This window comes from Culex quinquefasciatus, chromosome 2, assembly GCF_015732765.1.
Source record: "Culex quinquefasciatus strain JHB chromosome 2, VPISU_Cqui_1.0_pri_paternal, whole genome shotgun sequence".
Lineage (NCBI taxonomy): Eukaryota > Metazoa > Arthropoda > Insecta > Diptera > Culicidae > Culex > Culex quinquefasciatus.
Genome location: NC_051862.1, coordinates 223,925,032 through 223,942,536, shown reverse-complemented (window position 1 = coordinate 223,942,536; position 17,505 = coordinate 223,925,032). Strand labels below are relative to the sequence as shown.

Genomic DNA, 17,505 nt, shown 5'->3' with positions numbered 1-17,505 from the left:
GAGAGCGAGTTGGATTTGCCAATACTGACCTGCGATTGGGGAAAAAGGAGCTTAAGCCGGAAAATTTTCACTCTCAAGCTACAGGATGAAGCCGATTTTGAGTTTCAAATTAACGCCAAAGTTAACTAGAATGAAGGAAGTGTCAAAATCGAACCGAACCTGTTTACCCAACTTTTCGTGAGAAAATGTCTCCACAAACGAGAGAGAATGAGCGGAAAAGGATTGCTCTGAACGTTTTTGTTCGCACCTAGCTCGCTTCGCGAGCAATTTCCCCATTCAGTACAAGATTTCTAACCCGTGTACAACTAAGTCGCTTCGGTAGTGCGCGGTTCTATCGCCAACAAAAAAATAACGAAAAAAAACTTGAAAATATTAAGCGTCAAAAAGTGACTGTTTGCTGCATAATTCGAGCTGTGCGACGAGACGGTTCAATCAAAGGAGGCATTGGATTTTGTGGTACGCAAGAAAATGCTACAAACGTCACGGCATGCTTCGAGTTAAGGTCTTTTTCGTCGAATCCTGAGCCAACTCTGGACTTTGAACCGCCACCTACTACGATTGATCGTGGCCACAGCGTGTTCGCCGTCAGTTTCGTGACAGATTTCCTACCAGAATTGGCCATAAAAAGTGTCAAAAAGTGACATTTTCTCGATCGCTTTCAAACAAGTGAAAATTTTCGCCCTGCAGTTCTGCCAGTTCAATTTGATGCTCATTCGGAAGAGAGTTTGAAAATGTTTAAAAATAGACTTCTCCATTCTCGAAGGTGATCCTCGAGCGCGATCGCCACCACCGAGTTGAGTCCAATCTCTCGCATTTTTACGCTCGCACTCTCTCTCTCTCTCTCTCTACTAAGTCAGTCCAAGTCAACGGGCGATCGGGTTGAGTTGTGCAAGTCAACAGCACCGTCACTTGAAGGAAAATCATCGAATCGTTGCGAGAGTCTTTTACTTTTTTTCGCGCGCGCTTAGTATCGATCGCGATCGATTTCGCGGCAACTTTGTGTGGTATTTTGTGAATGTGTGTGGAGGCCGGCTGGTGTGGGAACAACAATACTATAAACTATGCTCTGGCTCTGGTCAAACAACGGCTTAACCAGCACTAAGTCATCTGTAAAATTAACCAAAATGCTGAACGCTAGAACGCGTAATGTCTGCAAGTGAATGGAATTTTTGAGCCGATCGGTGGTTTAAAAACGCTCCGCTGATGGATCTATATTTATAACGGAACTCTGGAAAGATTTTATTGACCGCGTTTTTTTCCCAAAGGAAAGGAAATAAAATGTGCGAAATATCGGAATGCTGGTTCAAACGCGAGAAAAATGAGCTGTTCGGAATTCCGAGTGACCTTGGGATAACCTAGGCGAATCGTAAAAATTAGTTCAGATCGATTGAGAACGCGATCATATTTCATTGGATGTATGCTTGTTTATAACTGAAACGGATGAATGAATCGTGAATATTCCAGTTTCTTGTTTCCAAATCAAATTGAGGTTGAAACTTCAAAGAACCATGCGTCCTCAATTTGTATCAGATGGAGAAGCATGGTGTTTGGTGATCAAGCATCTTATTTTAAGGGGATACTGGACAGTGTCCAAAAGAGATCTCGATCTCGTTAATAACAAGGAGACTTTGGCAACACTTCGTCATTTTAAAATAGTTTATTATTCATGTCTCACCTCAAGATACCAAATTTAGAAGAAAAAAATCTAAGTCTTAATTTCCTGATATTAGTTAAAAAGTCTCAAAAAGGACCATGCGCCTCCTTGAAAAATGCTTTCTATGCTTTCAATAGAGGAACATGGCTTTCTGTGTTTTCTCAAGATATGTAAGGTGGAGAAATCAAAACTTTCCGTACAAACAAATCATACGATATTGAAAAATTATTCATATTATTATTTATATATTGGATCTTTCAAAAAAATCACTTGGTATAAACGAATTCCAAAAATAATTCTTTGTCTTAACTTTTATTGTTGAACTTGAGTATAATCCCTTAACTATGCTAAAGTGATTCAGAATTTTGAAATCCAAGATGGAGGTCAAAATGGCGGTGATTTAAAAAGAACTATGCTAAAGTGATTCAGAATTTTGAAATAAAAGATGGAGGTCAAAATGGCGGTGATTTAAAAAGAACATTGTTAAAATGCATTAATTAATTACGAAGCAATCACTCTTCAAATAAGACTAAAATGGGATCGCAGAACTTGAATTTGCAAGGAACGTTTTTGACTGCAAAAATGATACTCATTTGTTAGCTAAAGAGAATAAAACAGATTTTTTCAAAACTTTATAGAATCCATAAACTTCACATTCAATTATCCGAAGTCTTCATTATGGGAAACTTATTGCTAAATTTAGGAAAAAAAATATTGAAACTTACACCATTTTATAAACTAAAAAAGGAGCTGGCAGAAGACTTACGTGGTGTGTTTCGTAGAGCACACTCAAGCAAAAAAATTGATCATCAAAGAGAGACACGCCATGGCTAATAGTTTAACAGGTCCTTTTCAGATTTAAGCAATTTTAATTTTTTTTCATATATTTTGATGGAGGCGCACGATCATTCACAAAGCATCGTTTCAAGTGAATATTCAAGAAGTATCGCGCGCCTCCTTTGAAACATGTGGATAATTTTAAAATTGGAATAAATCAAAAATCCCTAAGGTAAAATATTGTCTAGGCCACGAATATTTCAAGAGGACCCTCTAAGCGTTTCAACGAAAAAATGTTTTAGGTACATTGATTTACAATGTTCAACCATGTCGTGAGGGACTCTTACCCAACTTTTCGTGGATTAGATTGAAATATAACTTCAGAGGTTGGCTATGGGTGTTTTCTTGAAGAATTTTTAAAGGTTTATAGAATATCTCTCACTTACTTTTTCAAAAGGTCCAATTTACATAGGAAACCCATGGCGCATTGGTGGTTTTGAAAAAGTAATCTAGATTTCTTAAAAAAGGCGCTTAAATTCAATTGAAATATTTTAATTTGTCATAAAAATTCATCACCCGTCTACAAATTTCTGCAACAAATAAAAACAATGCCTAACTTAAAAAAATACATTAAAAGAATTTCATCCAATAACATTTAAAGTTGGTCTCTTGATTAAAAGAAGAGTCGTTTAAAATAGCAAAAAAAAACAGAAAAATTAGCATTCCAAGCATCATACAATTTTTGAATGCAGATCAAGGTAAAAAATTGAGTTAAATGTTGTTCAATTTAAACTTTTTTTTCAATTCTCAGTTCATTTTTTTTTATTTTTCAAAATCTTAAAAAAATATGTACAATTAGTTAAATTACTGATAAGGTTGTTGCATCTAAAATCATTTTAGTGAATTTTGGATGGATATCTATTTTCATCAGTTCCTATTTTTTGAAGTAATGATTGCAAATCAAATTAAATGTTGAAATCCTGGCCTTTGGCTGAATTTTTTATTTGTATTCTTTTTTGCGTTTATAATCATTTTTAACATGTTCGATTTGATTTTAAATTTAAATTTTTGATGGCAAACCGACTGTATTGTTTACAAAATATCAATCTATTTTTAAATTAATTATTAAGGAAATTCAAAAAACATTACAATGCTTATTTTCAAAAAAAAAAGCTTAACAAGCATAACGACACCCGGATCTTTTGTTTGGCGTCCGAAGATTATGTGTGGTGATTCACGCAAAATCTTTTTACGCAAATGGACCGACGTTTTACTTCCCATCCGATAGAAAGCTTCTTATTTTCAGTAAAACCTAAAATGATACATAAATCAAAATCTGTCAAAACCGGAAACATGACAGGGTTTAGCCTAGAGCCCAATAATCTGCAGGAAACTTGTAAGCAGGATTGTCAGGTTGCCAGATTTTTCATGTGCCGGCCAGAATAAAAATTCATCCTTTCCAGAGCCAGATTTTGACAGATTTTGCCAGATTTTTCACTTCATGCCCATTTGGAATATTTTTTTGAATATTTTTTGAATTTAATTGAAAATTTAAAATAGAATGAGTTTTTCTAAGAGGAAATGGTAATTGAACATTTTTGAGGTCATACAATCAATTAAACCACCTAAATTCTTCAAATGTTTTAATTAATTTAAATCATTGAGAATTGTTAGTTTTTTTTTTTTTTTGATCGATACTTTGCTAGATTTTTCTTATTTTAACCTGGTAACCCTGCTTGTAAGTTTAAATAAATAAAAAAACTTCAAACGGACGTAATATTTGAACAACCCCTTTGTTCTAACCCGCCTTCTAACGCCTAAAGGCTGATCTTTAAAAAGCATTTTTGTAATGTCACAGACTATGCTTCTATGCATGTTTCTACAATTAGCAGAAAATGTAAAAAACAAGCAAAAAATTGAAAAAGTGACTTTTACAGTCATGACAAATCTTATAAGGCACAGGGTTAAGCCAAATACTTTCAAATACAAACATAAAACAAACATGACAAATGGAAATTAAACACACTAAGAAAAAAACGTGTAAATTTACGTCTAATTTGATGCACATAACTGGAGCGTCAAATAAAACGTATTATTACGTCTAATTACACGCCATGCATTGGTCGTGTAATATTACACGCTTGATTTTGGATTGGTCGTGTAATATTACACGATTGATTTTGGGAACGTGCGCTCATTGCGATTGAGAAATCTTATTGGATTCTACGTTTTCTCATTGTACACAAAGAAAGAATCTTGTTTACGGAAACTCATTGTTTTATTTGCACAACTCCAAAATCATCGAATCATTACACATGCCAGTCACATTTTCTGATGCCTTCACCATTCACTTGCCATTCACAGAGCATTTTATGTTGATTGTTTTCAACCGAATTGTCGATCATTTTCACTGCACAGTTTGGGCTTCCTTTCCTCTTCCTAACAAGAATGCTCCAATGGCACTTTTCATGATGCCTCAAGTGAAACGTTGCTGTTTCCACGTTGTTACGGATCAGTCCATGGTTCTGATTTCGATACACCAGCAATCAGGTGACTCCTATCTGCGGAAAAAATTGTGTGAATTTCACAAGACACAGATAAATTCCACCAAGCTTACCTTGTTTATCAGTTTATAATTACTTTGACCGCCAGATTTGGCGAAGAATCCGGGTTTAACCGGGCCATGGTACGGCAAATCTTCGAAAAAATCTTCTCAAGAACAATTTTCTACACGTTGTTAAATATGGCGGTTGCTGCGATGATTCATGGAACTGTCAAACACGAAAGTGCCAAGAACTCAAAACTGGGTTTGATTAGATGTACGATTACATCAACTTTGATGTAACGTTACATCAAATTTGATGCTCCAGTTATGTGCATCAAATAAGGCGTAATGTTCGGTTTTTTTGTGACGTATTTTTATGTCTTGCAAGATGTAAAGCTAAATCAATGGGAATTTGATGAATTTCCGTCAAAATAAACCGAGATTTACATCAATATTACAATTACACGATTAGATTTTACGTTAGATGAACGATTGCGTTAAATGTAACATTCCAATTTTTTAGTGTGAAATACTAAAAATAGAACAAGGACGACAAAAAAATAAGAGAAGTAAAGATTTTCGTAGATGATATGTTTCTTAAAATGATTTTCCTGAAAAAATGGGCATTTGAGGGTTAATTAGCAATCAGCGCGCTTGCGATTGATTCCATAAATTAAACTACAATTATTAAAGTAACGAATAAATCTGTAGTAAGTGTTCATGACAACCAGCCTTCAAACCAATAAATCTAGAGCAATGTCCCCACTCGAACCAGCCTTCCTCCATTTCTCCAGAACAGCACAAACACAACAAACGCGTTCCTAAAATAGTTTTCACCAGAATCACGCGCCTTCAAAACGCGGTCACCAGACTTCGATAACACACCGCGCCCGACCGCCCTATCGCCAGAATGTCCTTCCCAACGCGCTCCAATGCCGGCTACGCGTCGACTCGTACCCGCAACAACTCTTCCGCGTCCTCTTCTTCGTCAACGTCTTCGTCCGACTACGAGCACGAGAACTTGTTCCACAAGCTCGATCCCCTCAAACGATCTCCGCTGGCCGGCCTGTACAACGTGGTCTGCCACCGGGGACCGCCCAGTCCAAGCCCCTCGCCCCAACCCCCGATCGTGTCCGTCACGAAGCCCCCAAGTCCCGAACCCGAAGGTGTGATGCCGCGGATGCCGCGTGATCTTCAGCGGTTCTCTGATCGACGATCTTGTTTTTTGGTTCTACTTCCAGCACATATAATACAGTCAGACATGCCACCGACAGCGCCCGAGAAGCCGTACGTGGTCATCACCGAGCAGCCCCAGTCGAAGGCGCTGCGCTTCCGGTATGAGTGCGAGGGTCGTTCGGCGGGGTCGATCCCCGGCGTTCACAGCACCCCCGAACAGAAGACCTTCCCGAGCATCGAGGTGCGCGGCTACAAGGGTCGGGCCGTGGTGGTGGTTTCGTGCGTAACGAAGGATCCACCGTACCGGCCCCACCCGCACAACCTCGTTGGGAAGGAGGGCTGCAAGAAGGGCGTCTGCACGGTCGAGATCAACAGTGCCAGCATGAGCTACACGTTCAGCAACCTGGGCATTCAGTGCGTCAAGAAGAAGGACATCGAGGAGGCGCTCCGGCTGAGGGAGGAGATCCGGGTGGATCCGTTCAAGAGTGAGTGTGGTGGGGATCGCGAGGTGGTAGCTCGGATGATCATGATCTCTTTTTTTCCAGCTGGTTACAGTCACGCCAAGCAGCCGGCCACGATCGATCTCAACGCGGTGCGGTTGTGCTTCCAGGTGTTTCTGGAGGGTCAGCAGCGGGGGCGCTTCACGGAGCCGCTGCAGCCGGTGGTGTCGGACGTGATCTACGACAAGAAGGCAATGTCCGATCTGGTGATCTGCAAGCTGAGCGACGCGTGTGCCTCGGTTGCCGGTGGGAAGGAGATCATCCTGCTGTGCGAGAAGGTTGCCAAGGAGGACATTTCGGTGCGGTTTTACGAGGAGCAGCACGGACACATACTGTGGGAGGACGTGGGAGAGTTTCAGCACTCGAACGTGCACAAACAGGTGGCGATCTCGTTCCGGACGCCCCGCTACCGAACGCTGGAGATCGAGCAGTCGGTTATGGTGAGTTTTTGGCGAGTGAAAAGTTGAGTCTGTTGAAAGCTAATGTGTGTTCGTATCCTTCCAGGTCAACATCCAGCTGCGACGACCGTCGGACGGTGCCACAAGTGAACCGCTGCCATTCGAGCTCTTCCCGCTAGACTCAGGTAGGCGTAGATTCTGGTCCCTCCAGAAGGATATCCTGAAGAATGACTCTCCGGAGAATGAAGTGTTCAAGAAGATTTTGCTCGAGGGTAGTAGCGGTGCGGTTGCGCCCAAGAAGGTCGTCGTTCCTCAGCAGCAGCAGGAGGATGAGGTTATTGTTTTGTTGGATACTCCGCTGGTGGAGGACAAGCCGATCGTGGCGGAGCAGATGCCGAGTGAACAGAAAACGACCGAATGGATCGAACGAAACGAATTTGATGATGGGGATAATAGTGTGAATGCCAGCGTTGACAATCAGCTCATGGATGATGGGGGGTCGGTTGAGCAGCAGGTTCCGAAGGAGGACGAGGACAAGACGTTGAACGAGCTGTTGGAGCAGGTCGCGGAGTTGGATGAAATCTACGAGGATCATCAGTTGAGGCGAGAGAACATGATCTTTGAGAATGAGTTGAAGAATTTGGAGAAGAGTGTTCCGACGGGGTTGATTGGGAACGGGGGTGACAAGATGGACATTGATGACGTGTTTGACGATGCCGCGACTTATACAAGTCTGCAACGTGCCTTTAAGAATCCGGTTTCGCTTGCGTTAGGTCCTCCGGTTCCGCCGCGGCCTCACAACGCGCTCGAGCTGGAACCGGGTGTTTACGATGCGGTTGAACCGATGCTCATTTGTCCACCGAGCATTGAGGTTAGTTCGCTGAAGCGGGAGAACAAGGAAGATGAGAAGTTACCTCCTCTTCCGCCGAAGCGGGCCAAACCGAACGGTTCCCAGAACAAGGAGAACGCCATCGGGGACACTGGCGATGAGGTCATTCTGCACAGTATCATCCGGAAGGGTTCGATGCGTTCGTTGACTCCGCGTCCTCAGTCGGATCAGATCATCATCATGAAGAGTCCGGACAGTCCGCCGAACAAGAAGCTTCCTCCGACACCTCCGGCATCGCCGAACAAGAATGAGTACGGAACTCTTCCGAAGAACAAGAAACCCGGATTCTTCTCGAAACTGTTTTCTCGAAAGAAGAGCAAATCCGACCTGTCGGCCAGTACGACCACGCTGACCCAGAAGGACACTCCCGGAGCGTCCAAGGAACCTAGCTTGGCAAATTTCGAGGCCACCGAGACGACTCGCAAGAATTCCGAGAAGCGCAAGGCCGGCAAACCAGTCGCCCGAAGCGTCAGTAGCGTGTCCTGCAAGCGACCCTCGACCGATGCCAACCCGGACGTGATCTACATCCCGTTGAAGGGCGATGGACCCTCGACCACGAATCTGACCTCCCGCACCGGCAACGGCAGCGGAACGCATCTGTCCCTGCCAGGGAATGACTCGTACGAACGGGCCAGCACCGCTTCGCTACCACCCCTGGACCGGAAGACGGTCAGCGCCCTGCAGCTGGACGTCCCCATCCAGGACGGTAACCTGGAGCTGGTCGCCATTGCCGATGCGCGGAGTATAAAGAACCTGGTCGAGGGCGACTTTGGCATCAAGCTCGACCCCAGCGTGGACCTGACCGAGGCCGAACACTTTGCCCTGTACACCTCGATAGCCCCGAACGCCGCCCTCAGCGAGTTTGACGAAACGTCCTGCTACTACGCTCCGGTCGAACCCGGCCCACTTCCCCAGCAACCGATCCGCCTCAACAGCAACTCGTACAGTGCGGACGTCTAATCATCACGCACACTCTTCACTCACACGCACACAAACGCGCGCGCATTTACTTAATTTTCTCTTTATTTTTTCATTAGTTAATTTATTACCCCACCCCCATTCGAAAAACCAACTGACAATCTTCCGTTTTTCTTTTGCGTGTATTTTTGTAGCCAATCTGAAGCCAAAGCGCAAACGGCCAAACACCTGGGATGCCCCAGAACACATCCCGGAGGGAGCCCGTAAGTGTCCTTCCCGCTCCTTCCTTCGTTTTCACCCACACACACACCCATCATTCTTCCTCCTATCGCTCAAACGTCATTTCGCCACATTTTTGTTTAATCCAGGTTTTTAAGCAAAGATGGCGCTCGAATGGTGAACGTCCGAAATGTCAAAATCGCGCAGTAGCACCAACATCAGAAAAAAAATATGGCTGTCATGCCATGGCACACTTGTTCCGTAATGTTGGTACCACTGCGTGATTTTGACATTTCGGGCGTTCACCATTCGAACGCCATCTTCGCTTAAAAACCTCGATTCATCGCAGTTGGCGTTGGTCACAACACTACCTACCCATTACACACATTTTTTTTTCTTTTAACTTGGAGGTTGTTGGTCGTCCACATATTACGTCGTCGACGTCGTTGTTTAACACTTTTTTGGGAAAAACAAAAACATTGGTATACATTGGCATTGGTATTTGGGAAAGTCTCCCCCTCCTCCTTCGGTGTTGGTGTTGGTGTCTCACGTTTTGTATTTGTTGGGAAAACAAAGGTGACAGGGGCAATCTTTTGCCGGAGCGCACACATTTGAATCGTAAAATAAAACAAACAAAAAACAATAACAATTGGTATTACAGAGAACAACAAAACAAAGAGGGCCATTTTGCGGAAGTTGGTTGGATGAGAGTCGCGTGAACTACTTTTTTGTAAGATAAGATTTTTTTTCTTCGTATTTGTGCTAGGAAAACTATTGTTGATTGGTGAAACCAAAGAAAAGTCGTGTAACAAACTGCTAGTCAATGCTAGTCAAATTTGGTGTTTGTGCAATCAGACTGTCAACAAAACCACTTAACTATTTTTATAACCGAACCGAACTGGCATTGTTTGTATGACAAACTTTGACGAAACGGAAAATGCCAAGCAGCTACCCAGGTTCTTGACAGTGTGAAGAGCCCGATCCTCACGCCGCCATACACTATTTACGCGGATAGTTATTTTAGTCCTAATAAAAACCCGTTTTATAATGAACAAACTCGTAGGTTAAGATTATTTCTACAACTTTGATGGAACAAAAAAGCAAAAAAAAACTTTGTACGTTGGTCGCTGTATTGCAAGGCAGCGAAACTATTAGCAAATAACAAAAAGTGTTTTTAAAATCGAGATTTTATGTCAGGAGACGTTGGAACCATAGGCAAAAGGAACTAATTGGTGCAATATATGTAGAGTAAAAGCGAAATAAAGTTTCCACAAACCATTGAATATGCCTTTTACTCTGATTGAGGAAATATGTTCCACCTTTCCCCCCTTAGGTAGAGGGTTTTCTGAGCTCTGAAAACGCAATATTTAAATGTAAGTTTAAACTAATTTTATAAGAGTTATTGTAAAGCATGGTTTTCGTTGAGTTTTCTGTTTTGTTGTTCCGCTTTTTCATCATCAGTGATGGCAGGGTTGTAGTGTTTGACCCAGTTTTGAATCATTGCATTGCATTACACAAACTTCATCCAACTAAATCATGGCATGCTATACCTTAACCACCTTCACTAAACCACGTTTGATCACTGTAGACTTGACTTGGGCTCCTTATCGTCGTAGTAACAGGCATTTCTCAAATCTACTTCCAGCCGGCGCCTACTACAACCTGTTGAACGTGCCAGGAGAGCAAATCAAAATCGAGCCTATAGGTACTAATTGCTCATGGCATGCTCTGATCCCCAAAACTCTAACACCTAACACCTACACCTTTCAGATTCTCCAACGCGCCCGTTCAACGTCACGTACCAGGGCACCTACCGCAACCCTAACGAGAGTCCGTCCCCGTTGGCGCAGTCCCCGATCGCCCAGCACGGGAACACAACCCCCCACGGCCCCGTTTCCCCGTACGCCCCCCACAGCGTAACCCCGTCCTACCAACCCAACGACCTGCTGTACCAACTCCCCCAACAGTACAACTTTGCGACGCCCGCCCCCGGAACCGACCCGACCCTGTTCCAGCAGCAAGCCGGCCAACCGCAACAGCAGCAGCCCCAGTTCCAGATGCCCTCCAACATCTCAAACTCCCAGCAGTTCAGCCTGGGCAGTCTGCTGAACGGGGTCCTGTCGGCGGCCGGTCCCAGCGGAATGTCCGCCCAGGGCGCCACCGGTGACGTGAACCTCAGCAGCCTGCTGGACATGGACCTGGGTAAGGATTTCACCATGAACTCGTCCGAGATCAAGTCGCTCATGGGCCACCTCTCCAACTCGGAGATCCGGCAGGAACTGTTGCAGCAGCAGAATCAGCAACAACAGCAGCAGAATCAGCAGCGGATGCAGCAGGAAGAGGAGAACCTTTCGAACAGTTTCACCAGACTGACGACGAACGTGCTCAACGATTTGGGCAAATAGTTAGTAGGCTGTGTGGAACACCCGAACCCGAATGTGCCTGTCTAGGTTAAGGCTAGGTTGATCAGTCAACTTTGAAATGAAAAAAAGAAACGAGCTTCGTAGCAGGCTGCGCCCGAGCGAGCGAACAATATTTGTACATCAGTGACGATTTTTCTTCGTAGATTGTTAAGTTTGCTATAAAAAAAAATCTTGAAAATATGTGAACTGTGTTTTTATTTTTACACCTAAAACCTCCAAACCCCATGAAAGCCATGTGGAAAGTTTCAGACAACCATGCGACTCCATCGTAAAATGAAAGGACATAAGCCATAGATGAAATGCATATTATCGAATTCCCAGTATTATCAACGGTAAATGAACGGCCCATTTTACCTAAACGCAGTTTTCAGAAAAAACATAAAAACTTTTGTTTAATCACGTTGTAGCGCTTTGCGATTTTTTACAAACTTGATTTTCAGATCGAAGGTGGTTAAACTGGAATTCCAGGGGGAATTTTTTTCTTTGTGTGGTTAAGCAATGATTTTTTGTAAGACCATAAAGGGTTCACATTGACTTTTAATTTGTTTTATTTTAATTTATGAAACTCCAATAAATAGAATGTTATAAAGCAATTTACTGCCCATGTTCACATGAAGGTCCCACATGCTTTTTGATCGACTTTTAATTTTAATACTGGACTAGCTGATAATATTTATCACATAGTTAAACATATTTTTAAAAAATCGCAAGATTGTATGTCCCATAAAAATACAATATAAAAAAAAACTATTCCCAACACTTCCAAACTTCTTTTTCTTATATAGCTGAAAATGCATATGAGGCATTTATGCTATCATTGGCTGAATACTTAGCAGGAGCCTAACTGCAATCCAATTATCCAGTCCACAATGTACACTATACTTAAATACCACTTACCACAAATTGCCTACCCATATGCAACCAGCAGGTCAAACACTAACACGTTAAAATCAATTTATTTGCATGTTTGTAAATTATTCAACAACACTCGCGAGAAGCTAACAAAACGGGTACGCCCATCACTATGAGTAAGCTTTTTTTGTCCAATCAAATGTATGGCAGCTGGTAGATGGCATCTTACATTTCAAGATGGCAGCAGTTACAACATAATTGTTCATCCGCCATCTTGAAATTTATATCGAAGGTAACTTTTTTCCTTCAGATTTACTAGATTCTTTAAGCACCCACTGACTCTGTTCCCATTTTTGAATTAATCAGCTGTTGAAAGGTAGTTCAAATCTCCCCTCAGTAATTAAAGGTAAATAATCTAATGCAAATACTTTATTTAAAGTTTTTAACACCTTCTAAAAAAACCGCGGAATAAGAGGGCAAAATAAAATTAAATTTTATTTTGCATTTTTTAACAGCAGCATAACTGAGCAACTCTCTATGAAATCGGCCGATTTCGACCATTTTTATTTTTTGTATTTTTTTATTTGACTTAAACTTTGTGGGGGCCTTCCCTATGACCAAATAAGCTATTTTGCGTCATTGGTTCACCCATACAAGTCTCCATACAATTTTGGCTGCTGTTCATACAAAAATGGTATGTAAATATTCAAACAGCTGTAACTTTTGAATGAATTTTCTGATCAATTTGGTGTCTTTGTCAAAGTTGTAGGTATTGTTGAGGACTTTTGAGAATTGCAGATTTTTTTTCAACTTTTTTTTCACTAAAACTCAATTTCCCAAAATATGTATTTTTTGATTTTCAAGATTTTTTGATATGATTTAGGGAACAAAAATCCGCAACTTTTGAGCCATAAACATGGTCAAAAAATCTGCCGCCGAGTTATGAACTTTTGAAAAAACAGTGATTTTTGGAAAAAATCGAAGTTTTATGCAAAAACAAGTTTGACATTATTTTTTAATGCAAAATTGAATTTGCAATCGAAAAGCACTTTACTGATTTTTTGATAAAGGGCTCCGTTTTCAAGATATAGCGACCGAAAGTTTGATTTTAGCGAAATATTTGCAGTTTTTCAATTTTTTTAAATAGTGACCATTGAAAAACTGCAAATATTTCGCTGAAATCAAACTTTCGGTGGCTATATCTTGAAAACGGAGCCCTTTATCAAAAAATCAGTAAAGTGCTTTTCGATTGCAAATTCAATTTTGCATTAAAAAATAATGTCAAACTTGTTTTTGCATGAAACTTCGATTTTTTCCAAAAATCACTGTTTTCTCAAAAATTCATAACTCGGCGGCAGATTTTGACCATGTTTCTCTATGGCTCAAAAGTTGCGGATTTTGTTCCTAAAACATATCGAAAATCTCGATAATCAAAAAATACATATTTTGGGAAATTGAGTTTTAGTGAAAAAAAAGTTGATAAAAAAATCTGCAATTTTTTTTCCGTGTTCCTATTTTTTTCTCAAAAGTCCTCAACAATACCTACAACTTTGCCCAAGACACCAAATTGATCAGAAAATTCACTCAAAAGTTACAGCTGTTTGAATATTTACATACCATTTTTGTATGGACAGCAGCCAAAATTATATGGAGACTTGTATGGATGAACCAATCACACAAAATAGTTTATTTGGTCATAGGGGGGTTTTATTTGGTCATAGGGTCATCCCCACAAAGTTTGAGCCAAATAAAAAAATACAAATAAAATCCATTTCCGGTTTTGGTAGAGAATTGCTCAACTGTAACTCCTTTTGTGATCATGTGTTTCATAATTTTGTAATTTTGAAAATATTTGCAACGGCCTAAACTAAGCAAAATAGTTTTATTTTTATTATTTTGAAGTGTTTACTGCCCTAGCTTCGAGGGCAGTAAAAAATTTGGTTTTTTAGACCTTTCCAAAAACGAAAAAAAAACTCCAAACATTGTTCAACCTGAACTGCGTTTTCAACCAGATGTAAGTGCATTTATAGAAAGATTATTTGAGTATTAGTGAGTCATTTCACTTGAAATCGCGTTTTTGTGATCATGCCAAATTTGGCGGTGCTGTTTATACTATCGAAACACGTGAGAATCCTGAATTTCAGCAAAATCAGAGCAACCCTTTTTTGGCACCGCCTCAAAGTTTTGTGATTATCGCCAAATGTAAAAAAAAAGTGTGGACCAAAAAAATGATAGAACAAAACTCGATTGCTTTTTTGTTAAAGAAATTTGGCGGTTTGTTTTTGGAGATAGTTTTTTTTTTAATTTGCATTAAAACTAACTGAGTCAGAACGATGTCGAATAGTAAAGAGGGTGTGGTATATACAATATAATTTAAAAAATTAAAATGCAGATTATTTGTAATTAACGTTGCGCTTGCTGTTTATGAAGTCCATATGAATTCATGTAAAATATAAACAAGTAGATTTATTTAAAAAGTATTCATTTGTCCAGCAATCCCGGGTCCACATCTTGTAATTACGGTGCAACCGCAATCGAGAGGACTCCGGTTCAGGTACCAATGTGAAAATCGTGGTTCGAGTGCCGGTTCGATCCGAGGCGTTGGTTCAACTGATCAACATTCGGTTTATCCCACGGTTGAAATCCGAAACTACCAAGGACCCGCTAAGATCATCATCACGTGCGTCATCTCCGACGATCCCACACGAATCCACCCTCATCGTCTAGTAGGCCACAAAGACTGCGGCGAAGGGATCTGCGAAATGCTCGTTGAATCGACGACTCCAGCCATGGCCTACTCAATTGAAAATCTGGGCATACATCAGGCGGAAGGACGTCAACGAGGAACTGAGCAAAAGGGAAATGCTTTACGCTAATCTATTTAATGGTTTGTTTTAGAACTTTTTGTGTTCTGTGTTACCTCCGATAGTGTCCAACACGATTTACGATAAAAGTCCAACCCCAATCTGGTCATCTGCTCGCTGAGTGATTTATCCTCTCCAGCATGCGGTGGAAAGCAAATCATACTTCTTACGGAAAAGATCAACAAGAATGACATCCAAGTAAGGTTCTACCAAGAAAATGGAACAAACCAAGAACCATGGATCACTTACGGCTCGTTCAGACCAGCACAAGACGTTCACAAGCAGGTTGCCATAGTGTTCAGAACACAGGCCTACTACGATTTATTTATAACGAATCCTGTCAAGATAAGTAGGCGTTGGATTTCAAACATGGTCTAACAAGAGTTACAATTTTAAAGGTTCTAATTCAACTTCAACGTAAACGAACCAACGAGCTGAGTGATCCTCTACTGTTTGAATTTCTTCCATGTGAAGATAGTTGCGATTCAACGATTATTTTTTAAAACGTTTTCAACAACTTGTTACCATTTCTTTTACAGACTATTTACGAGAGCAACTTACGCAAGAAACCCTCAATTTTAGTTCATCCGGGGATCATGTCTTGCCAATCCAATTGTTGCCACGCTTTGACGATACGTTTTCCAGCTAAATCACTAACAAGTTTTTGGAAGATGCATAGTAGGCTACGACTTCACGGAAACTCTGAATCAAACTTCAAACAATACATTTTGAATTAATCCATCGACTGTTGGATTTACATTGGTCAGTCTTTCCGTGCTGTGTTTCTACGTTAATAATGTTAATGGTTTGAAGATGCCTGATTTTTGTATTGTTTCGAATATTCAACTAAAACTGAATTAAAATATAAATCGATATTATTGCACAAATCATGTAACTGCATGAAGTCCGTTCAACATCATTGCTGATCAGAAGGCATGTAGACGAATTTTATCTAAGGGTTTTTAAAATGTGTTCGCAATCGGATAAATCATGTATTTAAATCCAATAAGTTGATTTTTGTGCTAAAATGAAGTTTATGGCACGGTAACGTGATTAAAATGAGGCCATTTAGTGACTCCCGAAGAATCGAAAAACTAAATACAATCAGATCGAAATTTGGAAAAACCACTTCAACGAATATCGACCAAAGGACATAATTGAATTTTATAATTTTTGTTTCGTTTAAAGGCGAATGTACAAAAAATCTTATAAACCATTCGTCAACAAACAGCGACTTGTAGGAATTTCCAAGTTAGATAACCGCTTTTCAACAACTCCTTAAACTATGCTCCCAAACCAGTGAGGAATTCCCCCCTGAGGAAAGTTTTTGTCGAGAGCGTCTTAGAAAAAAAAAACTTTATGCTTTCAATATAGTTATACCAGTGAATTTCTGCGAGCTTAGAAAAACTGACATGATACAAAAAAATAATGTGAAAGGGGCTGCCAATTCTAGGACAACGTCTGTCCAAAACAATTTCTGATCTCGACAGATTGCTTGCTGTTGAACTATTTAGCGTCGGCAAACAACGTCGTAAGTTACGACATTTTCATTAAATGTGCTTCCTTCTCGTTTCACCTTAAGCTTAAATATTAAAACCTAAATCATGAATTTTTTTGTCTGGTACCAATTTGTTGAAAATTGAGGCCAAGAGGGATTTAAAAGCCTGAGAACCACTGTTCCATTAACCCAGGCTACTTGGATGCTGTAACCGAAATGACATGTCTGTACGGCGATAACAATATTTTGAAACCCCGAAAAAGCGTCCGATAAAGCAACCAGCTTCTTGGATCGCTAAAGTTAAGTCCTAGAGTTTTTTTTTTTTTTAGAAGGTCCAATAAACCAAACTTTCAGTTTTTACTTATTGGGTGATTTATACCCCTGACTCAAGGCGGTTTCAAAAACACCTAAAATGCAAAAACTGGAAATTTGGTTTATTGGACCTTTTCAAAAAAAAACTCCAGAGTTTATTTTTAGGAAACGCGCGCTTTTGCCTTAGGGGCCATCCATAAACCATATGAACACACATCCATTTTTTTTTGTTTATGCAGACAATTACACTACAAATAAGATTACATTTGCATTTTTATTTTTTGTTTTCTATTTTCAACTGACATGCCCCAAAAAGAGCAACCTACCCTACAGTTGGTGATTGAGTCAAGAAATAAAACACAGCTGGTGAAAGCGATTGCGACCGGTCCTTCCGAGTCATTTGGAATTCTCACTCCACGAGGAACAGTTCGTTCTTGTCGGAGCCCGCACGCGACCATAATCTAACCAGCGCTTTGTGGC

The 17,505-nt window shown here is 40.7% G+C and overlaps 1 protein-coding gene across 9 annotated transcripts in view; it reads left to right on the top strand.

Moving 5' to 3' along the window:
• Positions 1 to 11,679, top strand: part of LOC6033652 (embryonic polarity protein dorsal) — a 35,112-nt gene extending 23,433 nt beyond the window's left edge. For 6 of the 9 annotated variants that reach the window (XM_038258113.1, XM_038258108.1, XM_038258112.1 and 3 more), the window contains 3 exons: positions 6,218 to 6,637; positions 6,698 to 7,092; positions 7,157 to 9,194. In XM_038258113.1, the coding sequence (XP_038114041.1) occupies positions 6,238 to 6,637; positions 6,698 to 7,092; positions 7,157 to 8,899 (2,538 nt within the window). In that variant the 5' untranslated portion in view covers positions 6,218 to 6,237 and the 3' untranslated portion in view covers positions 8,900 to 9,194. Of the gene's footprint in view, positions 1 to 269; positions 457 to 5,702; positions 6,143 to 6,217; positions 6,638 to 6,697; positions 7,093 to 7,156; positions 9,195 to 10,721; positions 10,782 to 10,846 lie in introns of those variants that run through there. The other 3 variants (XM_038258114.1, XM_001844026.2, XM_038258106.1) reach the window with 3 other exon arrangements.
• The last annotated feature ends 5,826 nt before the right edge of the window (positions 11,680 to 17,505 follow it).